This window comes from Amblyomma maculatum, chromosome 8 (genome assembly GCF_055883805.1).
Source record: "Amblyomma maculatum isolate TAMU_Amacu chromosome 8, ASM5588380v1, whole genome shotgun sequence".
In the NCBI taxonomy this organism is placed as follows: domain Eukaryota; kingdom Metazoa; phylum Arthropoda; class Arachnida; order Ixodida; family Ixodidae; genus Amblyomma; species Amblyomma maculatum.
The window spans coordinates 89,284,103-89,307,270 of NC_139351.1; the positions used below are offsets into that span (position 1 = coordinate 89,284,103).

The 23,168-nt window shown below is 44.1% G+C and overlaps 1 protein-coding gene across 1 annotated transcript; it reads left to right on the forward strand.

Moving 5' to 3' along the window:
- Positions 1-361: 361 nt before the first annotated feature.
- Positions 362-23,095, forward strand: LOC146181760 (uncharacterized). Its single transcript, XM_084576766.1, has 7 exons — positions 362-1,230; positions 2,987-3,192; positions 4,362-4,718; positions 8,026-8,110; positions 9,254-9,318; positions 12,223-12,567; positions 15,692-23,095. Exons 1-7 carry the CDS (start codon positions 846-848, stop codon positions 15,857-15,859), a joined length of 1,611 nt encoding a protein of 536 aa, XP_084432892.1. The 5' UTR covers positions 362-845; the 3' UTR covers positions 15,860-23,095.
- The last annotated feature ends 73 nt before the right edge of the window (positions 23,096-23,168 follow it).

Sequence of the window (23,168 nt, forward strand, 5' to 3'; positions counted from 1 at the left end):
CGTACACTCACTCGAGTCTCGTTAGAAACATCAGACGCGTTCTTGATTGTTCGTAACGGGCAGTGCTTTTATGTCAAAGAGTAAGTTTGCTAAACCGAACTTAAGAGTGACGATCGGCAGTAAAAGTAATAACGAACCACGCTCGAGCTTAAGGCTTTCGTAAATGCCGCCACTACAAAGTTTCGATGTGCTAGTTACATTAGCAGCAGTCTCGTATTAACAATCTGCTGCTTACTTGGTTAAAAACCGTAGTAAAAGCATAAAAAAACACAAATAAGTAATAATAAAAAATTATGTTTAGTATATTTAAGGTATACTAGTGTTTTATTGAGTACGAAGATATTAAGGCGTATGTATTGCGGCCAGGTTGTTTGTGTATGGCGGTCGTGTTGTTGTTTTTGACAGGATTTCAACGTTGCAAATAGCTCTGCTAGACTACCGTCTAGTCCCGTTTTAGTATTACTCGCGCGGTTTTTGTGCCATGGACGTCATTTATCGTCGTTCTGACATACTGCGACCTATCTGACATGCCGTCGCCGAAGTGCGGAGCTGATGGCGTCTTATCGGCGGCGGCGACCAAGCCAGGTAGTACAGCTGCGCGGGGCGCGTAGTACAAGAAGCAAGACCGCAAGTTAGCGCATCGCTACTGCATTTGAAGTGTTCCTTCGCGTCTGATTCGTCTCGAAGAAAAACCCGCCGCGTCGTGCGAGAGCGTCCTTAAACGAGGCTCAATTTCCGCAAACTTGTTCAAATTGCTTGTGGAGGGCGACTTTCACATTTCCCGGTGACCGCTGTAGCCGCCTTCGCAACAACATTCGGGAGGTAGAGAAATAAAAGAAGAAACCATGGCTAGTGGCGGCATTTCGAGATCGGGTCGTGTTCGCAAGAAGTCGGCCAAGTTAATGGAAATGGAAGATTGGGATGCGTTCGACCTGAACGACGCGCCATCCAAGGGTAAGAAGAGGCCGAGATCAGACGAACCGGAGCCGCTGGCCGAACCGCCGGAGAAGAAAGTAGCGCCCATCAAGATCACCAAGGCCGCCGCGGTGACCAAGACGGCAGCGTCGGCAGTGAGCCCCGCCAAACGAAGGGCCATGGATGACATGATCCATCTGAAGAACTTGCAGAACATCCAGGAGTCCGGTTATCTGAACGTGCCGACGGCTCCCAAGGCAGTGCCGGTAGCGGCGCAGCATCAGCCGCTCTACGGCTCCAGCAACGTCCCTGACGGTATGGGTCGGACGCGAATCCAGCGTTTGTTTTCGCTTCCGCACTTTGCCCCTTTTAATGTATCGTAGGTTTCGACAGTCACTGCCGCACTTTGCCCCTTTTAATGTATCGTAGGTTTCGACAGTCACTGACAGATCAGTAGTAGTGGAGCAAACGGGCAGTCCAGTGCAAGCTACGGGTAGAGAATTGGAATGTTCTTGTAGCTGTCTTGTTTTTCAGAATATCTGGGATCATTTGTAACTGTTCATAAGTTGCACCCAAAAACTTTTATTTTCCACTTTCACTCTTACCTTCCTCCCTTCCCTTATGGCGCGGTCCAGGTGTCCACAGAGCAAGTGTGACAGATACTGCACCTTTCCATTCCTGTGACCCAATTATTATTATTATAGCATCGTTGTTTTCGTAATTGTTTTAGTAGTTCTCGCTTGGACTTCTTTTACTTGTAGCTGGCTGTACACACAGGGGTTAGACAACAGCATGTGGTTATTCAGAAACCTATAAAAAGTGGCAAAGCAACCACAAAATTGAGAGAGTGTGCTGCTGAAGCAGTGGCACATAGTCTTCATCCTGCACAAATAACTCATCAACTTAAATGGCAGTGTTTGCTTATAGAGGTGGCGTAATTTGTCATGCCAAATTTTTTCTGCAGAGTTTTCAGAGAATGTGTCTTTGCCAACAATTGTGTATAAAATAAGTCCCTTATTTTTTGCACAATTATTAAACTAGCCTCAATTTCACCAAACTTGTTCAAATTGCTTATGGAGGGGGACCTTAACATGAACTATAGGAAGATTAGAAACTGCCCTTTGTATGAAAACATCGAACTATGAGTTGACTGCAGGATTCCTCAATTAGCACTGCTTTCCTGCCTGACAGGTAATCGGTGATTTTTGAAGCCAGGCATTGGAAACCATCATAAATGAAATGTCTTGTACCCCTGTCACACGGTCACTTTCGATTCTCATTGAACTCGATCTGAATTTAACTCAGTGCAGATCGAGGTTGTCACACTACAACTTTTAAGTGCAATCAAGCTCAAGCCTGCTTGACTCGAAGCTGCTTCCTCAATCGCTCTCAAGATTTCAAGCACACTCGAAAGCGGTCGTCGACACCCTCATAATCTGCGAGGCCTAAAATTTGAAAACAAATGAATGCTACAGAACCGCAAATAATAACAAATAAATTTGTTTAAAGGTATGATAGAACATTTTTAAAACATTGTTAGAACATGTGTAGAACATTAAGCTTGTTTATATTGAGTGAATTTTATAATCTTGACACCACGGTCCACCACCACTGCAAGAAAATATGGCATCCTCTTCGACTGCGTTGGCGCAGAAACTGGAGCGAAGGACAAACTGCAGCACTCATCGACTAGTGGAAAGATAGATTAGGTGACCTGACATGCCAAAAGCGAAATGCTGCTAAGTGCACTGAAATCATGCAATCATTACCCCAATCGCGTTTCTTTTTGAGGCTCTTTGTGACTGACGGCAGATGACAGAGAGACGACAGACCACCGTGCTTTGGCTGTCGGCAGAACATTTGGCGTCACCTAGTGCACACGAAGGAAATTTCTCAGTGCTGATTGAAAACACCCGTGTAACACCGGATGCTTCAGTCCTTGTTGAAAGCCTCAATGCAGATCGAGTTCAGTGAGGATCGGAAGTCTTCGTGTGACAGAGGTATTAAGAGGTATTGTCCTTCACTCACACCATTGATAATGACTTTGTGTGTGTCCTTTGCTTGCTGTCAGATTCGTCAAGTTCTTCATCGGAATCGAGCGAGACGAGTTCAGAGGAGGAGTCAGACTCGGATGATTCCATGGAGTATGGTCGGCCGCTGCCACATCTGCAAATGCAACAGCAGAAGGGAAAGAAGCCGGCTTTCCAGATGCTTCAACAGCCCAAGACTGTGGCAGCCGGCGGAGCAGATTTCGAGTCTGGCCAGCAAGCTAGGCAGGCAAGTACTTGATGTTACCAGTGTCCTTAGGCAGCTGTGGTACTCATTAAGTTTTCCGTAGTTTCATATGGGGACAGAGACAGGCAATGCTAGCGAGCTGTAAATGAATCCTTGCACATAAGGGGAAAAAAGTGATCTCTTAAGAACGCCATAAAGAAAACAGTAAATCCACAGATTTAATGTCAAATGGGCTAGGCATTATCAGTTATTCATTTATTTTTCAAACAGAAAGGTGTAATCTACCTTTGAGTTCTATGCTTTCCTGGCGCCTTTGTACATGTTCTTAATTACGAGTAGTCGATAGTCAACACTTTGTGCAGTGAATTATGCCAGGCTCACTTATAAAGGAAGGCTGTGCCTTCCATTGTGATCATTGTGATGCTGTTTGTAGTCACTAGTGTACAAAGCCCTCAGCAGGATAGGCCAGGGGTTCTTAAAGTAGGTTCCATGGAACCCAGTAGTTTCGTGAGGTGCCTTTGTGCATTCTACATGCTCCCACTGAATGTACAGCGAGCCCATTTCCGCCAAAAATCTAGTATCGTCCGAAGCAGAAATATAGGCCCACACCGCACTGCCACCACAGGAGGGACTGGCAGATAATGGTGAGCAGTCATGTGATTAGGAGGGAACAGCAGATATTGATGAGCCTTCATGTGGTTCGGTGTGCAGCCCAGCCAATCTAGTTTCCTGCTTTTTTTTTTTTATTTAGAGGTCTGAACATAAGTAAAATGGGTCCATTTAATAAAACGTTGATTGCCTCATTATCCCTCTTGAATGAGAAAGAAAAAAAAAAAAGAAAAGTGTCTGAAAGAAATGGCGGCTGTATTAGCACTTCCCTTGCTTTTAACCTCTCTCAGCATTTTTATTCAGCTGAATAACCAAGCTCATGATGTGATACAGTCGATTACCACACAGCCTTCGTCCTGAGCAATACTACTTAGCTTTTATCTTCATGGGCTGCTTCACGTTTCAAGAAAAGACAACATGCCGAGGTTTAGCTGCTGACATCATTGAACAAGCGCAGCATTCTATTTAATCCTTTTGTTTGCTTTATTTAGAATAGGGGTCAGGTGTTCACATCTTTTTTCATAGTGAACATTTGGCGTTTATTCCTTTGATCCTTGCTTTTAACCTTTTGCTTGTCTGCTTGCTGTCCTCTCTTCGTGCAGCGTGCTCTGCACCATATGGAACCCCGAGCTGACATGATCAACGTGGAGGAGAGTGACGATGATGACGACGACGACGACGATGATGACGATGACGACGATGATGATGACGACGATGATGACACGAGGGACTCCCACCTAGTGATTGCAGAAGATGAGCGGAAACCAGCACCCAAGCGAGGTGGCGCAGCACCTGCGAGAGCAAAAGCGCCTGCAGCACCCCGGGCGAAAGCCAGCCGCCCCACCAAGAAGGCGACCAACGACGACCCAGAGTACGAAGAGCCCGCACCAAAGAAAGGTGGCAAGAAACCCGCTGCACCCAAGGCAGCTCCAGCAGCCAAAAAGGCTCCCCCTAAAGAGGTGTCGTTGATTTTTATAGAAGTTGAAAAATGTGCGTGCTTATGCTTTCTCCGTAATGCACTAAACTCGGCAAGGCCTTGGCTACGTGTACCTGCTTTCTATCATTACATTAAAGTAGCAGGGTCAAGCTGGCAAAACAAAAATGCAGCATGCATAATAGATCATTGAGGAGGAAGATGAGGAGGAAAGGCAGGGAGGTTAATTGGTAAAGGAACTGGTTTGCTACCCTGCGCTGGGGGAGAGAGGTAGGTGGGTATAAAAGTTGCGGGTGAGAGAGGGATGGGTGAAGACAGTACAGTCACATCACAGACATGTCACATCACATCACTTCGCAGTCATATCGCATAACATGAAAAATCATAGCCTTTCGATCAGTCCTGTGCTTTTCATGAAGCGGAGCAGTGCCTGGGAGGCCTTCACCGCGGACGATCACCGTGGCTAGGGACCTAGGATCTTAATTTCAGTCAGTGGGCATCCATCTAGACGCTCCAGCGCACGGCATAGACACTATCTTTCCTTGCTGTATATGGGGCGCGCACAAAGAGTGTGGCCTATAGTCTCGTCGCACCCGCAGTTTGTACATACAGGGCTGTTTGCCATACCTATCACAAAAGAATAAAGAGTTTGTAAATGCTACACCAACCCACAGGCGGCACAGCAAAGTTTCTTCACATCGGGGTAGGCCAGGTGGAAGCAGGAGCTTCAGGTCAGGGTCCAGGGATTTTAAGCGGCAGTTCGTAAACTAGCCAGAATTCCACAAGGAGAGCGTGTGTTCTCGCGCAAGTGTGCGAAGCCTGGCCGCTGCGTCTGCCCTGGAAAAGGGAATCAACACACAATCGCTGTCTTGATGGGCTGTTCGTGCTACCTCGTCTGCCCGGAGATTTCCTGCTATGCCGCTGTGTCCTGGAAGCCATTGGTAGATGAGGTCATGTCCACCATTTAGGGCATACGTATTTCCGCGACGAGTTGCTCATGGGCTCCGTGGCGAAGAGCCGCTTATAAGGCTTGCAGGGCTGCTTTTGAATCTGTGAGAATAGACCATCGTTGAGGGCTTTGCTGACTAATATTCCTAATAGCGACACGTAGAGCGGTTAGTTCTGCGGCTGTTGAAGAAGTAAGGTGAATTGTCCTATTTTTTATTTCTGTAGTAATTGCGGGTATGACCATGGAGCCTGAAGAACTCACGGCATTCACTGAACCGTCGGTGTAGACGTGCATACAATTTGCATGGTACTCATTGAGCTACCTAAATAGAAAAGCAGCTTCCTGTAATAAATAAGTGAGAGTGGAATTAGAGTGTATGATGCGTAGTTCCTGTGCACAGTATTGGGTGGCAGTAAGCTACCTGTTGCAAGACACAGACACGAACGGGAAAATTTAGTTTCAGTGCAATTTCCACTGTCCTTTGTATATGTGTCTATCAACCTGCAAGTGAGGACCGCTGGAAGGGGTACCTTTGGTCAAGTTAAGTACTGTGGTAATAACACATTGTAGCAGCAAACACCTAAGAACTGAAGTCATGTTCATCTATGCCAAGCTGCCGAAAGATGTTTGTCGATCAAATAAATCTAGTCGTTAAATACGAGGTTTGCAGGTTTTGGTTTCACAGACACATAGTTTGCTCAGAAAGATAACATTGCTGTCAAAATTGTTCCGGGTGTGTTAAATATCAAACTGCCACGGATTTTGATTAGGCGCATTGGAAAAACCCCTGGTCAAGTAAAATTACATCGTGTGGTTTGACCAAATTTGTGTTTGTTTTGTTCACTTTTCACGTCCTTTTTCTTTTAAAGAAAATAGTAGCTCAGTGCCTTACTGGAGGTGGTAATGACAGCTGTCATCTCAAGTTACGTCTCGATGGTTGAAGATTTTTTTATGACAAAGCGTGCCAAGTGCGTTGTATGCTCTCTTGTAATCAAAAGTATGTGACTCTCCCGTCTTTTCTTAAACCTGCTATATTCTGCCCTGCTTTTACTAGTGCAAAGACTTGGGGACCTCCTCAGTTTGCTATTAGGGGCCTTTCACCTCGGCCTTTTCTATTGGCCGAAATGGAGAATAAACTGTATTTACTTGCATAATGAATATGGCCATTATTTATTGTTAAGATATTAGCTTTTCTCATGCATGACAGTAAATGAATGCACCTCTGATTTTTTAAAAGCTTAAAAGGAAAAAGTGTGTTATTGGGGCAAGTAGGTACAACATTAAAGAAAAAAAAAAAACGAGTTCAGGTTGACATTGAATATGAAGGAGATTCCTATATTGCAATCAGATGTGCCACTGGCGTTGTCAGCTTGGTTGAAGACATAGTTCTGAATGATTATGAAACACTGTTATTAACCAGGTGCGCATAACAGTCTCATGGAAATTGTGAATGGTTTGCAATAATTAATGAAATGACGGACTCTCGAGGCACCAGTATAAAAGGTAACGTTTTAGCAACAGTTTGCAGTTCTAGATAGAACAAAATGCAAGTAGGAGTCCCAGTCTATCGCCATGGTTACTAAATTCAGGCGCCAATAAGTAGATCTATGGGTCACTTTCGGAACGGGTAGCTGTGGTGCTTTCTCATTAGAACAGTGTATTTCTTGGACTTTCTTGGTCGAAAATTGGGCTTCAGCATGGTTTTTTTGTGTACAATTTTTTTCTTGGTACGGGGGAAGGGCTTAATCTACCCCTTTTAGGCATGCAGCTTTTTAAGTATAGAATGTGCAAAACTAGTTTTCTTTAAAGTTTTTAAAGGCAAATGTTATAAAACATCAACTTTGCAGCAAAACTCAAAAGGTGCTCACCTTCAAGGTCATTTAAAATCTGATGTGAAAATTGGCAGAGTGTAAAGACTGCGTAAAACTGATAGGGTAGAAACTTGAAGCAGTCGATTAACTGTGCCACGGACTTGTGTGAACCATGGGCTCAATGCCATGGTCTGCATTTCGAGTTTGCATCCTTTTCAGGAGTGTCATTATCTTCCTTACCTCAAGCCACCTGATTGGTGGAAATTCCGGATGTGGTAGTAACATCCGGTTCCTAGGTTTATATCAATAAGATGACTCGAGGTCAATGAGATAATGACACTTCTGAAAATGATGTAAACTTGAAATACCTTTTTTCACTTGGAATGCAAACAGACGGCGTCTTCTGCAATGAAGTGATTGCCGAATAAAACTAAAAATTCTTTTACTGTGGTTTGGCTGCGTGCCGTAATGAAAGGTGCACATAAGTGTTGAGCTTGCTCCAAGTGCACTTCACAGCCAAGGGTGTGGCGATGATCGTTCATATATATATAAATATTTGTGTATTTTCTCAGAAACCAAAGCCAAGGCCCATGACGGCATACATGTTGTGGTGTCAGGAGTATCGCCGCAGGATAGTCAGCGAGAACCCTGACCTCGGTGAGTTCAGTTCTCTTCTCTAGTTTGGCGATGAAAATTGAATGCAGTCTTGATGCTGAAGCAGGTCACAGTGATTGGCAAGACACTTGTCAGAAGATACAGATAAGAACCCATTAACATGTGCTCTCCTTGAGGGTGCCATGTTCACAGTGAAGCGAAGGTGCAGACCTGTGCTACGAAGGTGATTGTTCACAATGAACACATGTTGTATATGAGAAATGAGAAGTGTATGGTATGTACATTTATGGGCAGGGCTTATCGGTGTCAATTCAGTATTTCACTTAAAATGCCGTTAGTGGGGTGTGGAGCATTAACATTGGGAATCTCGACTTTCCAATGGCTGTTTTGTTCAGCCGTTTTTCTGAGCTTTCCGGGGCACCGTGATCTCAATAATGAAAGTGGCCGAGCCTCGGAATGGACATTGAGCGTTGCATAATTCATGGACTGCTTTGAATGCAAGATAAGTGAAATTTCTTCTTGACTGTGCTGTGCAATTTCTGTGCTTAGTTTTCAGTTGTGTGTTGTTGGTGCTTCTTTGCAAACAATTATGTCGCATGCACAGGTATGCATGTGCTTCACTACACTGTTTAATTCACTAACTTCTATAGAAATCATGTGTGAGGGCTTTGCATGCATGGGTATTTATCCAAAATTTTTTTCAATGTAGAAGTCTTTTTTTTGTTCTAGCCTAGAGGGAAATACTTCCTCAGCCTGTTCAAGTACTATCGGGGACAAAAGTCTCCAAAACATGGGTAGAAGTCTCCAAGATGTACATAGAAGTCTCCAAGACGTGCATAGAACTCTCCTAGACGTACATTATTGTCTCCAAGGCGTGCGTGAAGTCATCTTGGCACATGGGTGCCGTGCTTTCGAGCGGGCACTTTATTTCGCTACCTCACGTTAGAGCACCTGAGACTGGCCCCGACTTTCACAAGAGCGGTCTCAAGCCACCAGCTTATAATGGAGCTACGGACTTCAGCTGCAGATATCTCGTTGTGAAGACTTTCTTCTCCTATCGTAGATCAGTAAAAAAAATTTGTGTTTATTTTTGTGAATCATCTTGGCTAACCAATAATTTTTTTTTTTTCGCTAAATGTTTGGTATCTGTCTTACTGAAACTAAAAACGCTTTTGCTTACTTCAGATTTTGTCTCCATAAGCAAGAAACTGGGAGAAGCGTGGAAGATGCTTCCAGAGAAGGAGAAAATTGTAAGCTTCATTTCGTTTGTTGTACGAAGATGATTTTCTGTTTTGCTTGTACGCTCAGTCCTGAATGTCAGGCGATGAGTCACACAAATGGCCTTAAGTGAGTGACACAAATGTCAAATCTTATCATAAGATTCGACATTTGTGTTGCACCGCTCTTCTCACATGAGGAGTCTCAGTTTAATGGCACTTCAGTTTTATCCAGCAGCTGTTGAGGCGAACAGAAGTCGGTTGTAGCTACGCGACACTTTCCGTGGAGCTCAGCTTAACATCAGGATCACGTTATCATGCCACAATGATTTCTAGATAAAAAAATGACAGCTAATTTGGCATAGTAAGGTCAAACATTAAATGGATGCGTTAGCACTTCAGTTTCAGGTTGCACATACTCTGACTTGGGATTCAAGCATCCCAGTTGTTATATTCCCATCACAAAAATGCTGCCCAAGTTGGCAACTTCTGCCCATTGACGTCGCGGAAACTCTTGTGACATCACACAAAATGTCAACCAGTCAGGGATGGGCCATGCCACCTTCCAACTACAACCTGCCAGAGGCATGCTTGTAGGAAGGGCCGGATAGACAAATGAAGTAGTCGAATGGATGGATTGACAAACACGCAAGCAAGTGGGCAGACGCAAGCAAGTGGGCAGGCGAGTGGGCGGGCATACTATATGAGGTGAATAGATTGTGTGAGCTGAAGTAAACTGTCCATAAGCTGTAAATTTTAATCTGAGCAGAACATACTGTGCATGGAACAGCTAGCTAGTAGTTTGTCAGAGCAAGATTGTGAATACCAAGAAAAAAATATGGGGAACACTTAAAGGACTATAGACACAAAATTATGGTGCAGTTTTCCTTCTTGTTAATTATGTGCAAGACATTCCTGTATATGGATCACCACGTGGTTTTCACCTACGACCGCTAAAGAATTTATAATTGAATTTTCTTTTCTTACCAGTTTCAGCAGCCGAGAGATCGCTGTGATGTCATAATCAAGTCTAGGTTATGTGCGGCATGAAAAAAAAAAACTATATAGTAATCATTTACATTTCACTTGTAGTGATTTCTCTTCTTGAGGCAGGCTAGCTTTAGCATTGTAGTGAATTCAAACGAGACAGGAACTATTATATCGCTGTATTTTCATCCCTCGTGTGACCTAGACTTGACTGTGACGTCACAGCCATCCCTCAGCTGTTGAAACTGAAACCGAAACAGGTGAGAGAAGAAATTAGATTATAAATTATCCAGCGGTCGTAAGTCAATGCCGCAAGGTGATCGATGTACAGTAATGTCTTACTCATCATTGCAAACGGTAAAACACGAGCCCAAAAATTAAGTGTCTATACTCCTTTAAGCTCTGCCTTTGAGGGTATGATGCGATAGGCTAGGCTATCAGCCCACATATAAGGCCCCGCTTTAATCTCAAGCTGTGTGAACATGCCTGCATGGACTAGGGATAACGTGAGTTGAATGCAAGGGTCCTGGCAGGCCGATTCTCCTCACTTGTGAAAGGAGCGGCCCAAGGTATCAGCTCCTGCCAAACGTAACATCAGGCAACCCTACATCCAGTTGGTGTTTGGCCATGTCGGCTGCCAGCTACCACCTGCCAGCGCCACATTTGTGATTTCTCTCTCGCAGCTGGACCCTTAACGCTGAGATGTATTGAGCGTTAATTAGAGAACTACATTTAGTGGTGAGGGTAGGAAGTTGTAGCTGCTGTAGGGCTGGTAGTTGGAAATGGTGAGAGTATGTTTGTCCTGTTAGTGCCACACATATTGCAAGGGCATACACTGATTTCAACTCTATGTTATATTGTAATATTGATAAAGGCGGCTGCTCTGTACTTCTTTACTTGTTTGTTTTATCTTCAAAGCATTTGCTTCTCGAGTGGGACTGTGCAAAAATGGAACCATGATAAGAGCATGGAATATGAAAACAAAAAAAGAAAACTACCATCAGGAAGTAACAAAAAGAATTGTAGAGGTTCAGTTATCCATGAACCAAGCTTCACGAGCGTTAGCCATTGTCCTCAGCCGCATGTGCCGCTTCCGCGCTTGGGAAGCTTCTCGGCAACGGATTAACCTGGATTTTTATTCTGTGGCCTCGGCAGCTTGTCTGGAATGGCTGCAGTCCCTTTCTTTAGAGAGATGGCATATGTGTGTAACGCATTTACTTAAGTTTAATGAAGGAGCGTCACGGATGAAACGTCTTAAAGACGGCGATGTTCAGTGCACAGCGCGCGAGTGTGTTGCAGATTGAACTTGATGAAGATGATGTTTACTGCACAGTGTGAGAGTGTGTTGCAGTTTTACACGAGGCATGATTGGCAGAGGTGAAAGCTATTGCTCTCATGCATGGGTACAACGATAAAGACGACGATGCTTGTTTGCTGCACAGCGCGAGATGAAACAACATGCGGCGCACCAATACATGGCGCCATCTGTGGAACACGTGAGGTAGTAGGGGCAAGAAAAATGCTGAACAACATGAAACTCCCAAATGAATGCAGGAGAGGTAAAGCTCTAAAAGTAATTTGCAAAACTTGAGGAGCATCCTGCATTATAACAGGTGATCGAAGTCATTAGATAGGAAGTGTGATTAGCTAGAGTTTGATGTCGCTGGGATCAGTGATTGGAAGATTATTCAATTCTGCACATGTTCTATAGGAAAGGGCGAATAAGAGTGAGAAGTAGTTCAAGACCTAAGAATGATACCAGCTTTATACATATGGTCAGCGTTATATGAAATACGGAACGATGGCTGTGAATCACATGCAGTTATTATCACTGAACCGGATGATTGCGACAATGACACGGAGTATATTTTCGTGCTAGTTTATTACAAAAATATTTCCTGCTTTATTGCTGCTTTTGGGTAGAAACCTGAGTGCCTTGCTCAATTCTAGGCATGGCGGCGCAAGGCTAAAGTTCCCGCCACCAAGGGGTCCATGCTAATCAGCACAGGCCGGCCGTCAAACACCTCCGCGTCGACACCAACGACGACTGCCGCTCCTTCCACGACCACAGCACAGGTTGCTTCTCACGGGCGGGCTGGGGCTGGGACGGCAAAGGCTGCTGCTGCGGCAGCGGCGACGCCAACACTGACCTCGGCGCAGGAAGACGCCAGAGCCATGGCCTGCACTGGCGAGGGGCCGAGGTCTCTTGGTATCGGCCCTGTCGATGTGGCGGCTCACCTGAAGCTCCTGGGCGAGTCGCTCAGCACCATCGGCCAGCGGCTTACCGAGCACGAGGCAAGTGACTTTTATTATTATTTTGTTTTTGTTTTCCTTGCTCCTCAAGCACCATGGCATCTTGAAGGACAAATAAAAGTAGCAAAACTGCATACATTCAAAACCCGATTTAACGAAATTCTCGATTTAACAAAGATATCCCGATTCCCCCTCAGGTCCACATAGGGCCCAATTCTTTGAGTAACTCAAAATAATGAAATCAATATCGTAGTATCTCCCTATTTAACAAATCTTTTTTCAAAATATGGATATGAAAAGGTCTTAACTTTTGGCCTGTGTTGTAGATAATGCCGAAAAATCAATTGATTGCGAACCAATGGTAACATTGTGGGACGCCTTCATCCGTTTTATCAAACAGCAGCACACAAAACGAGATTTATAATTTTTAATTGAATTGATTAGATGCGGGTCAAGCACGTAGTGGATGCCTTTTGTCTGTTGAGGCAGTTTGACGGAACTCACAAGGGGACGAAAAACATGCTGGACGCATTTCGAACTTAAGAGAAATCTGTGCGGTCGTTGGCAAAGCACATGCAAGCAAAGGTCACTGACTTTTTTGCTTGGGGATAAATTTATAGTAGTCCTGTAGGGCACTTCTTGTTGAGGTAACAATTATTGTTGCCTCTTTTCATATGTGCTAATGATGTCAGTTGTTTCTCTGGGCCGCATTTTCATTTTTTGCGCAATTACGGTTCATTGATGTGATGCCCGAGCAACTTTCATAGTGCTGCGACACTATGTAATTGGATGCATCGAATTAAGTCAGCGAGAAATGCCTCACTCAATTTAACAAAGTTCCCGATTTAACAGAATAATCCGGAGCTCCTTTCAACTTACTTAAATTGAGTTTTAACTGTAGTTAAAAGCAGAGCAGCTCAGAAATTGAGAAAGATGTAAGCGTGTGACAGGAGATACCGTCAATGCAAGAGAAGGGAGAGGAATAAACCGTAAACTGAGGGGAAAAAAAATAATATTATGAACACTTAAAATCCACATTGTGCTATGAAAAGGGGTGAAGTTGCGAAAAACTGTTCAAGCAAAATAATGAAAAATGATACAAAAAAATGAAATGAGAAAAAAAATGACAGGACTGCATGATAGGAAAACATTGAAACAAGAAAAATATATAAAGCAAAGACTCGTAATGTCCAGCTTATGTGGTAGCATGAAAGAACCCTTCTCAGAGACCGACAATATACTGACTAGTCAGGTGTTCAAGTTACAGTTCTATGTGGATGATGTTTGGGTGACAACAGAAGAAAAAGTATGAGCAACTAATGCAAATACAGCTCGTGCACAGACCTGCCACATTGCATCAGTGGCTTTGGTGTTTGTTGTGTCGCCAAGTAACGTCCCTGATCTCGAGGAGACGTTCGGGAGCCGTTGCAGCGACGGACAGGCGGGCAGCCGATTTTGACCAAAAGAAGCTGCCTCCTTTATTCAGCAGGCGTGTATATATGCACAAAACGCCCCACTCTATGAAGTCATTGACTGCTGGCAGAACTGAATGGTGTTGATCTCTACAGTGTTTGGGTGCTGACTCCAAGGATACAGAACTAACTCTTGGCCGCGGTTGTAGAATTTCACAAAATACAAAAGCAGTCATCTGCTGCATGATATTATCATATGTTAAAGAAGCCCAGATGCTTGAAATTCCTACTAGTGGCTGTTTAGTGTTGATATTAGGTGTAGCTCGCAAAAAAGGGCCCCTGTAATTGAAGACCATGTCAGAACATTGTTTGCAAAGTAATTATGGTAGCACTCAGAGCAGGATAGTCAGTCAGTGAAGAAACATGTGGAGTAGACCATGTGTTTTTTTTTTTTGCCTCAGGGAACTCCAGTAGCCATCAATAGGTGACGAGGAACACCCCCAACCCTGTCGTAGTCAAAATCTGTCACTGTCACAAGTGATGCTGCCTGCACATGCAGCCTTCTTGCTTCCTTTTCCGTTAAGTTTAATTTTGTAAGCATTATTTTTATTTAATTGCCGACTCCCATCCCTTACCCAATTCCTCAGACCTCTGCTCAGATTTCCAACTCCAAGACAAAAGTGCAAAATGCTGCAGTCACATACAGTACAATATAAACGTTCCATCTTATTCATATTCTTGACAGGTTGGGCTGCGCACAGTATTATGCGACTGCTCTTCCAACTTTCCTAGGCTATCTTATCTGCCACTCCCTGCCCTTGCAGCAGCATGGTGTAAGCTTTTTTTTTGGCTGACACTGGCTTTTCAGTGGAAATAGGCTTGCCGGCAGTAGAACTTCACCTTGGCGCCAGCGGCGCCTAGGAACGGCTGGTAAAACACCTAGTGAGACGGGCACACTCTTTTTTTTGCTTTGGCTTGGCTAGGCTAGCTCAGCACTACAGGCCACGCCTTCAGTTGCAACACGTGTGAGTGCGCATACTCAAACACACGTCGCCTTGTGCGCTATACCCCTTTCATACCTTTTTGCCGCCGCTCTAATCATACGTAGTGGCGGAGCAATGTTTTCACTGCATTAGCCACTGCTGCTGGTACTTCCGTTTGAATGTAAACAAGCTGCACTTCTACTAGTGGCCGGCTTAGGTGGCACCAATGCTGATGGCATGGGTACAGGCTAGGGTAAGAACGACTAATGCTCTGAAATTAGTTTTAATAAACCCCGTACTGTGTGTCGTTTAAATGCGTCCGCAGGAAATGGGGCAAGGTAAGGGTGAAAAAAGGGGTGTGCGACTGTTGTGGGCGCTCACGAAACGCACACCAGCAGCTCACGGAACTCAGCCAATTGTACAGGAGGAAGAGACTGCTTGTAAATGTAGTTTTAGGGTCATGACCTCTGGTTATTGATTCCTGAGAAACTAAGAAAGAAAAAAATACGGCCGACATCTAGTATTTACTGAGACATAGCAGCCATTTTATTGCCTGGGCTGAGCGATCTGACTGTTGAAACCAAAGAAATGTCGAAGCTAATTTCAATTTCCATTTACCCAGACTGATGCTTTGCTCATGTCATCATTCGCTGTATTCAAAGTGTCTCCCCCTCCCCTCGCACTAATTCTGTGTGATTCAGACACATTTTGGGTACTGTGCTCAGAGCGGATGAGTGAGTGAATGCGCGTGTTTGGCTGTTTTTGTTGCAGGGCCAAATAGCAGTGTCTGGGAGTCTCTCTGTATTACTGGACTCCACGTTATGTGCCCTGGGTCCCCTGCTCTGCCTGACTTCGGTCGGCAAAGAGATGAACGGCTGCTCAAAGGAGACCTTGACGAGAATTCTCAACAACATTGCGTACGTGATGCCGGGCCTCTGAACATGTGCCCATGGGCGTCTTTAGAGATGGACTCTGATGAATTCAGTGACCTGGATGCCGGGGTTAACATGCACATGCACACTGATGGAAAGAAGACGTGCACAAACCTTGTGTCAAAGTTAGGAATATTTGGTTGCATCTTGAGTTTGATCGCATGTTGTGGAAGACACAGTCCTCGAAACATACAAATATGGAATGGTCGGTTGATTACGAATTTCCGAGTGAGGTGAATGAAAGAAAATGGCACTGAAGGGCTTAACAGCACTTTTGCAAGTCCATAGTATTTTCTGATGGAATCATTGGGGTCGCTCTTGTAGCAGGAAAAAGAAAAGGGGAAGGGGAAACAACTGTCTATCCCTGCAGACCTTCTAAAGTATAGGTGTGTAGTAGCCAGTATAGGTGTGTAGTAGCCAGAATTCTGAGCCCAGCTCTGTGCTCAGACTTAAGGTCCGGATCCGGCCTGACCTGAATCCTTAACATGAATCCGATTCGGCAGCACTGAAGTTTCTCCCGCCGCTCTAACTGGTGGCTGGAATGACATGTGTTCTTAGCAAGAAAAACACATTTTTGTGTACACAGCTTCCTTGCCTCTCTAAAAGCGCAGGCTCTAATTATGAGCAAAGTGTTAATTCTGTGGCCAAGAACTCTGCGAGCTCGTCTAGCTCACCGTGAACTTTTCACAGTGGCGGCAAGGTGGGCCGCAACTGCATTGTCTGAGCTAGCAATCATGAGGCAACTTTTACACGGCCGATGCATCGGGTATGGAAGTTATGCCCAGCTTCCACTGAGGCTATATTGGGGCCAGAAGCAGGCCACAACAGTGACACCAGAGGCAACAGAATGGCACGAATTCTAAAAAAAAATGAAGCATTTTTTAAAGGCAGGGCTTGCTGGTGGAAAGGCAGATTGACGGCGGTGAGAACACAAGCGCTTTCGCTTTGGGAGGATGCAGGAAAGCACTTAGTAATTTTGTAAATTTGAGACTCCTAGTGCGCCATGGCAATATTCGCGCTTTCGCAAAAGTTGTGTGTACTCAGGATCAGTGGGTCTTGCCAGGCCCAGCCCTCCCGGCCCAAGACAAATATACTCCGGCCCGGGCCCGGCCTGAGCCCGAGGTAGAGGGCTTCAGAGCGATCGAGCCCAGACCGCAGGCCTGGCCGGGTACGGGCTTTCGGGCCGACCTGAGTCCGTGCACACCTCTATTCCAAAGTGGTGTTGAGGCTTGGGTAGAAGGTCTCAAAAGGAAAACTGTAGAATGGGGCATTAAGGGACGCTGGAGAAGTTCCTTACAACTGCTCTGTTTTGCCAAAGGCTGCACCTATATTGCAAGTGTATTGCATGCCTGATTACCTTACTTCAAATTATTTCAACAGTCTATGCAACAGACTGCTGACACAAATTTCTGGGGTTATATTTTGTAGGGGTCCAATCGTCCACCCACAATCCGATTAGGCATAATGGCAATGGACAGCAGCATCAAATGAAAACTGAAAGCAGCAGGTGACTCGACGTAACTGGTCCCTACATCCTCGGTGACAAACAGCAACAAAATAATTAAAATTGATAAAAATATGAAAGTAACAAGTAAAACCGAGGTGAAATATAAATAAAAGAGACAATTCAATAGCTAGTATTGTAAATGAGTCTGGTTGCTAACCGAATTTACGTCAGGTCACTTTCCACAGACTCTTGAAGGCTATTACTCTGTCATCGAACAACAGTGACCAATGCCAGAGGACCAAATGGGCCATGGACACATAAACCCTCATAGAATAAGGCCCCAGTTGTATACTCCGGTGTCGCATTGCTATACCACACTACTGTACCACTCTCCGGAGTTTCTTTCATCAGTTTTGCAGATAAACATGCAGTATAGGTTAATAAAGAGCCACAGACATAGCCGTGGTTTCGTTTGGTTCAATACAGATTCAATATGAAATAAGGTGCTAGGAAGTTGATTACAATATGCTGCATAATTAATAAAATGATAGTAATACAAATATGTTTGAACAGTTTTCGCCTTGCCAATTAGCCTGCAAACTTTATGTTGAATGAAAAGTGAAACTTTCGTGGTGGATGAAAAATTAAAAATGCACTGCATGAAATAAATTAATGGCGGGGAAAGCGTGTTCAAAAGCTGTGGCAGCGACTGGAAAAAAGAAAAGAGAAAGGCAGCCATTAGTCTCAGAGGTCTGTGGCTATTAAAAATATATTGTTCATTTAAATGTATCAGAGCAGCAGTTGCAACACTTGGTATCATTGATGCTGCATAGCAACAACATAAGCTTCAAAAACACACAATTTATGTGTTGAGTGTGTTGTGGTCGTGTAGTACTTTTATGAGCGATTTATGCTGGTGCGAGGGTAATGCCATGCACAAATAGTGTTAAAGCACTACCTCAGCTGAAGTGACATAATTGTTCTAACTACTTCAGTAAAATGGTCCAGTTCTCTGGAATCGTAGCCAGAATACAGACACAGATCTAGGGCTCTTTGTGTCAAATATTGCCAGTGTAGTGTGAGAAAAGAAAAAAAAAATATTCGCAGGAAAACGAGGCGTTGTGGTGACCTCCCATCAAAGGCCTCCTGCTACAGAATCTCGTTCTGTAAAAGGAGTGTTTTCTAGCAGTATGCCAAGAGGAAATATGTACTAAGAACAAAATAATGCATTCACAATAGAAGCAAGTGTGTTGGGAATCACTCGCAGAAGTGTCCTTTTTCAAACTGAAATTGGGAAAAGAGCGGCCATTACCAAGAGCCAGAAATGACATAAAAGCAGTCACAGTAGAAACCTAAGGTGCTGTAGTTGCGGCATTTTATCTATTTGTAGAAACCCCAGCTAGTGGGCTGTATTATATTCATGTACAGCCGCCCAAATCTTTAACTGGCGTTTGCGATGGGTGTCTTTTCTGTGCTCCTGCATCGTCGTAATCTTCTAATGGCGTTACAGTCGCCGAAATTGTTAAGTCGTAGGGGCCTTTTCTGTGCTCCTGCGTTGAGTGAGGACTTGGTGAGCTCTTGCTTATACTTGGACTTTTCGCAGGTTAGCGCTCAGGATCACAGAAAATGCAGCCGTTATGCGTTCCAGTTAAACATTTGGGCGGCTGTACTCTGAGCGATGTGAATACTGATTGCATGAATTTGCAGCACTGCAGATGAACGCCCGCTAATGTGGGCTATGTTTCCTTCATTGTTTTTCGTACTGAAAAAAAATGCACGCATTCACGTCTGCCGTGTTCATTTGTGCCCGTGCTGGACACTCAGCATTTCGGCATGGTATTTCAGCACTTGAAATTATAATAACTTCATCCCTGTAGCAAATCTAGGCCTGGCAAGCCACATTTAAGCCTCTTAGCTATTTACTGTGCACCAGCATAGTTCATTCACTCAACTTGAGGATGGTTCTTGATGCTTATTCCTGCACCATGTCTATTAAGTTGCCTAATTTCGCGACATACTACAAGGTGCTCACATCATGCACTAATAGCTTTTAAAATGCTTGCAGCAAGGTAACTACTTTCACAAAATGCATGAAACTTTGTTATGATTAGGTTTACGACACACTGAGCGCGTTAAAAGGCATTGTAGTCAACGTAAAATTTCATTGAAATGGGCTTTTCAGTCTGCAGTGACTGCCATGCAGAACTTCTATGCGACAAAAGTAGCCTGCAGTTAAGAAGCTAACCACCTGAAAAACTATTCAGCTCAAGAATTTGGTGCTCCTGGCTTGTTTCATATAGCCAGACATTTTAAAGCAGCCAAAAGACAACACAGAGAAGAGAAGCAAACAAAACGAGGCTGGACACGTTTGCTTCTCTTTTCTGTGTTGTGTCTTTTGGCTAGTTTAAAATGAACGATTACCTACTCGCCCAGTCGTCAGCCTTATTGAATTTCGTATGGTTACACATCCAAAGCCTGATTTTGGTTGCTGTTGCCAGTGGTGAGCAAAGTAGTACAGGACACGGCAGCCCATGGCTAATAATTACGAACAGTTTTTCTTTTCTTTTTTTTTTCAGTTGTATCATACTTGGATAAAAATTTTGTGATACATGTTTTGTGCAGGCGACACAGATTAGTGCCGTAAATGGGTGTTTTCGTTCGGCAGCTCATGTGCTGCACTTTCCTTTTTCAGTCTATCTTGGATCCTCTCTTATACCCTTGTCACGCGGCCACTTTCAAAGGCCATTGAGTTGAGAGCCTTCGAGATTCTCAATTGTGATCGAACTCGAAGGTGTTGTGCTACTGCTACACGGCAGACTTGGTCGCGTTGAGGAGATTCCATCATCTCATGATGGATGGATAGATGGAATATAGGAGCGTCCCCTTTGAAATGGGGTGGTAGCAGTTGCTATCATGCTCAATTATACAATCATTCTATTGAATTTTTCTTTCTACATTACTAACATTGTCACTTTTCTGCTTTTAAGCCACCAATGTGTTATGGCGCCACCATCGCTTCCCACAATTTTGCATGCAAACAAGCAATTGGCCTATAATTTTCATCTCATAAATATTACAAACATAATTACTGTTGGTTAATAATATTGTTGACCGTTGGAATGAAGGCCGTTGTTTTGGAGAAGCTGAAGGGCATTAATGCACTTTTCAGGAAGCTCAAGTTGGTTGTTTCTGTATCACTGTCAACAGTGTTAATGTGCTTTCTGCTGGCTTCAAATCCAGAACAATCTTTTTTTTTTCTGAAAAATAAGTTAAATATTTTGAAGTTACATAATTTTTAAGCGGTTATGCTGCTCTGATTTCAATTCTCAGCGTGTTCTTACATATGCTCCGCGTCTGAGAGTGCACGCTGTCGCCGCTCGAAGGCCTTCGAGATCTCGATAGAGTTCTGAACTCTTCCATTGGCTCGATAGACTATTGACTCAGTAGCCATCGAAGCCACCCGTGTAGCAGTGCTCAAATGCCTTTGGTTCGATAGACTATCAGTTCAAGGGCCTTCGAAATGCCTGTGTGACAGGGGCACGAGGCACTTTTGAAACAGGGTTACTTAACTACTTGGTCATTTCACCTTCTCTAAGGAGATGAGCGGATGATTTTGATTCTGTGTATTTTTCGCTCTTGCTGCCAGTCGTTTCTTGCAGTAATTGTGAAGACCTGCTGATATATATTCACAAAATTGCCCTAAAACAAAAGTAAAATATGAAGCTATGCACACAGGTAGTGTGGATTTCTGGAGATGCATAGCATGGATGATGTGGTTATGTAAGGTGAATAGTTTATTTGGCAGGGCCTGCAAAGCACTACATTTCTGAAGGTACGGTACAAAAATGAGTGTTGGGCTGTTTGATGAACAAAGGCCTCTAGTGCTGCAAAGTAGTGTCGCAAAGAGATGGGAATAACTCTGCAGTCCTTTGTCTCGCTCTTCACTGGTAGGCCTGTTCTCACAGGTTTGTTTTGGGACCTATTTCACGTGACAGCAAAGGGCTCATTCTGATTGACAGTAAGTTGATATGGCAGTGCTTGACTGTGATTGGTCAGGCTGTGATCACAGGATGGCAGGCCGTTGATGTCATTACGACGGACATACTGCTGCTACCACATTGCCCCCCCCCCCCCCCCCCCTTAAAACTTGTGCTACGGCGAAATTCGGTGGAAGTAAAGGTATGCTCTATCTCATATAAGTGTTAAGGCAGTCAGCAATAGTGTAGAGAAGAAAGTAATGCAGCATTAAGGCAATGCTTACGAGGCATATTAGATAATGTGGCAAAACACGATGAGATCATATGCTGGTAAATTGCAATAAGGGGACTGATGCTGCATTATGAATGACAGCCTATCATGCACTGAATTTGTCCTGTCATTGTCAGTATAAGGGCGATTACTTTTATGTTGTCTGAGCAAAAGCAACAAAATTTCTCTGGCGTGACGATTTCTTGCTCTACAAAGAATGATAAATAGAAAGAGACAGCTATGCCTATGTACAGTGTTCATCCTTGCATAATCATCTGCGGTAGAACACTTTATCCAAGCAGGGAAGCCTAAGTGATCACTTTATTGATTTTCGCTAACAAGTTGTCAGATTCCCTCTTAGCGACTTTCTGGGTGTATTGTACACCTCCAGGTTCTTTCCTCTCTCAGAGGTGTACCTCTCGGTACACCTCTGCCTCCCGGTCTCTAGCGTCATGCTTCCATAATGCACGACTGCTGATTCTCGGTCATCCTTTTGAGCAACACCCTGATTATCACTTTGCTTCTGCTGAATTGTTTTTCTTTGCGAAAGTGGCTTACCTCGAGGTCTCAGTGCACTGTTATTTAGACTGCGGGAAGACTGTGTAATGTTCGTCCAGCATTTATTCCAGCAGAAGGGGCACTTAGTTCACACTGTTCAGCTTTCAGTTCTGTGGAACTCGTTATGGTAGCTCAGAGGCTGCTGCATTAGGTGCTGAACAAGAGTTCACAGGGAAAAGCACCCCGGCCGTCACATTTCAGTGCTGCGAAGTACGAAGGCATCTGTGTGCGGTGTAGTGTCACTGCACATCAATAAACTTAAGGTGGCCAAAATTAATCCTGAGCCCTTCACAACAGCTCCTCTTTGTTTTTCTTCCGGTAGCTGTGCGACATCGGTGCATGTTAAAGTACCCTGGATGGTCAAAATTTCCGCAGTCCTCTACTATGGCGTCTCTCAGAGATTGAGTTGCTTTGAGACGTTAAACTCCACAGACTAAACTGATCTTCCTTTTCACTCTCTCATTCATCCCTTCCCTCATGGTGCAGTTGAAGTGTCCACAGAGTGTATGGCCATTACTGTTCGTTTCGTTTCCCCATAACCAATCCACTCTCTCCTTCACCTGCTATATCGAACAGCTCAGCTATCTCGTATTCATTTGCTCAGCATTTTACCAGCAAATGTAGCCCCTTTTTTTTCTTTTCTTTTTTGCGCATTAGCAGCTACAGTTAGCATCACTCTGCACGGAACCTTTTCTTCCTCCCGTGTGACCATGCATCTTGGTGTGACCGAGAGGTATTTTGATCTTGTCAGTTGAAAAACTTTTCTTTGTATTAAAAATTGGTGGTCCGATTGGGCAAAAAGTTCAGGTGCTTACAGATTGTTGCAGCAGTAATGTAAACCATGTTCAAGTTACAAACTTTGCAAATTATTAATAAACACCCAACTGCCTGGCAACAAAATTATTGAATAAGCAGTAGCAAAAATACTTAAGTATAACAGTTAGGGGTAAATGCAAAGGTGAAACAAGCAGGGAAAAAAAAAAAAAATAACGAATGGCATCAGTTTTTTTTTTTTACCGCTTCCAGGTGGCGCCACTGTCCGTAAGCACCCACTAAGGGGCCT

Coding starts and splice junctions, on each gene's coding strand:
- LOC146181760 (XM_084576766.1), top strand. CDS start 846: ATGGCTAGTGGCGGCATTTCGAGATCGGGTCGTGTTCGCAAGAAGTCG. Junction 1,231..2,986: donor CTCCAGCAACGTCCCTGACG/GTATGGGTCGGA, acceptor GCTTGCTGTCAG/ATTCGTCAAGTTCTTCATCG. Junction 3,193..4,361: donor CTGGCCAGCAAGCTAGGCAG/GCAAGTACTTGA, acceptor CTCTTCGTGCAG/CGTGCTCTGCACCATATGGA.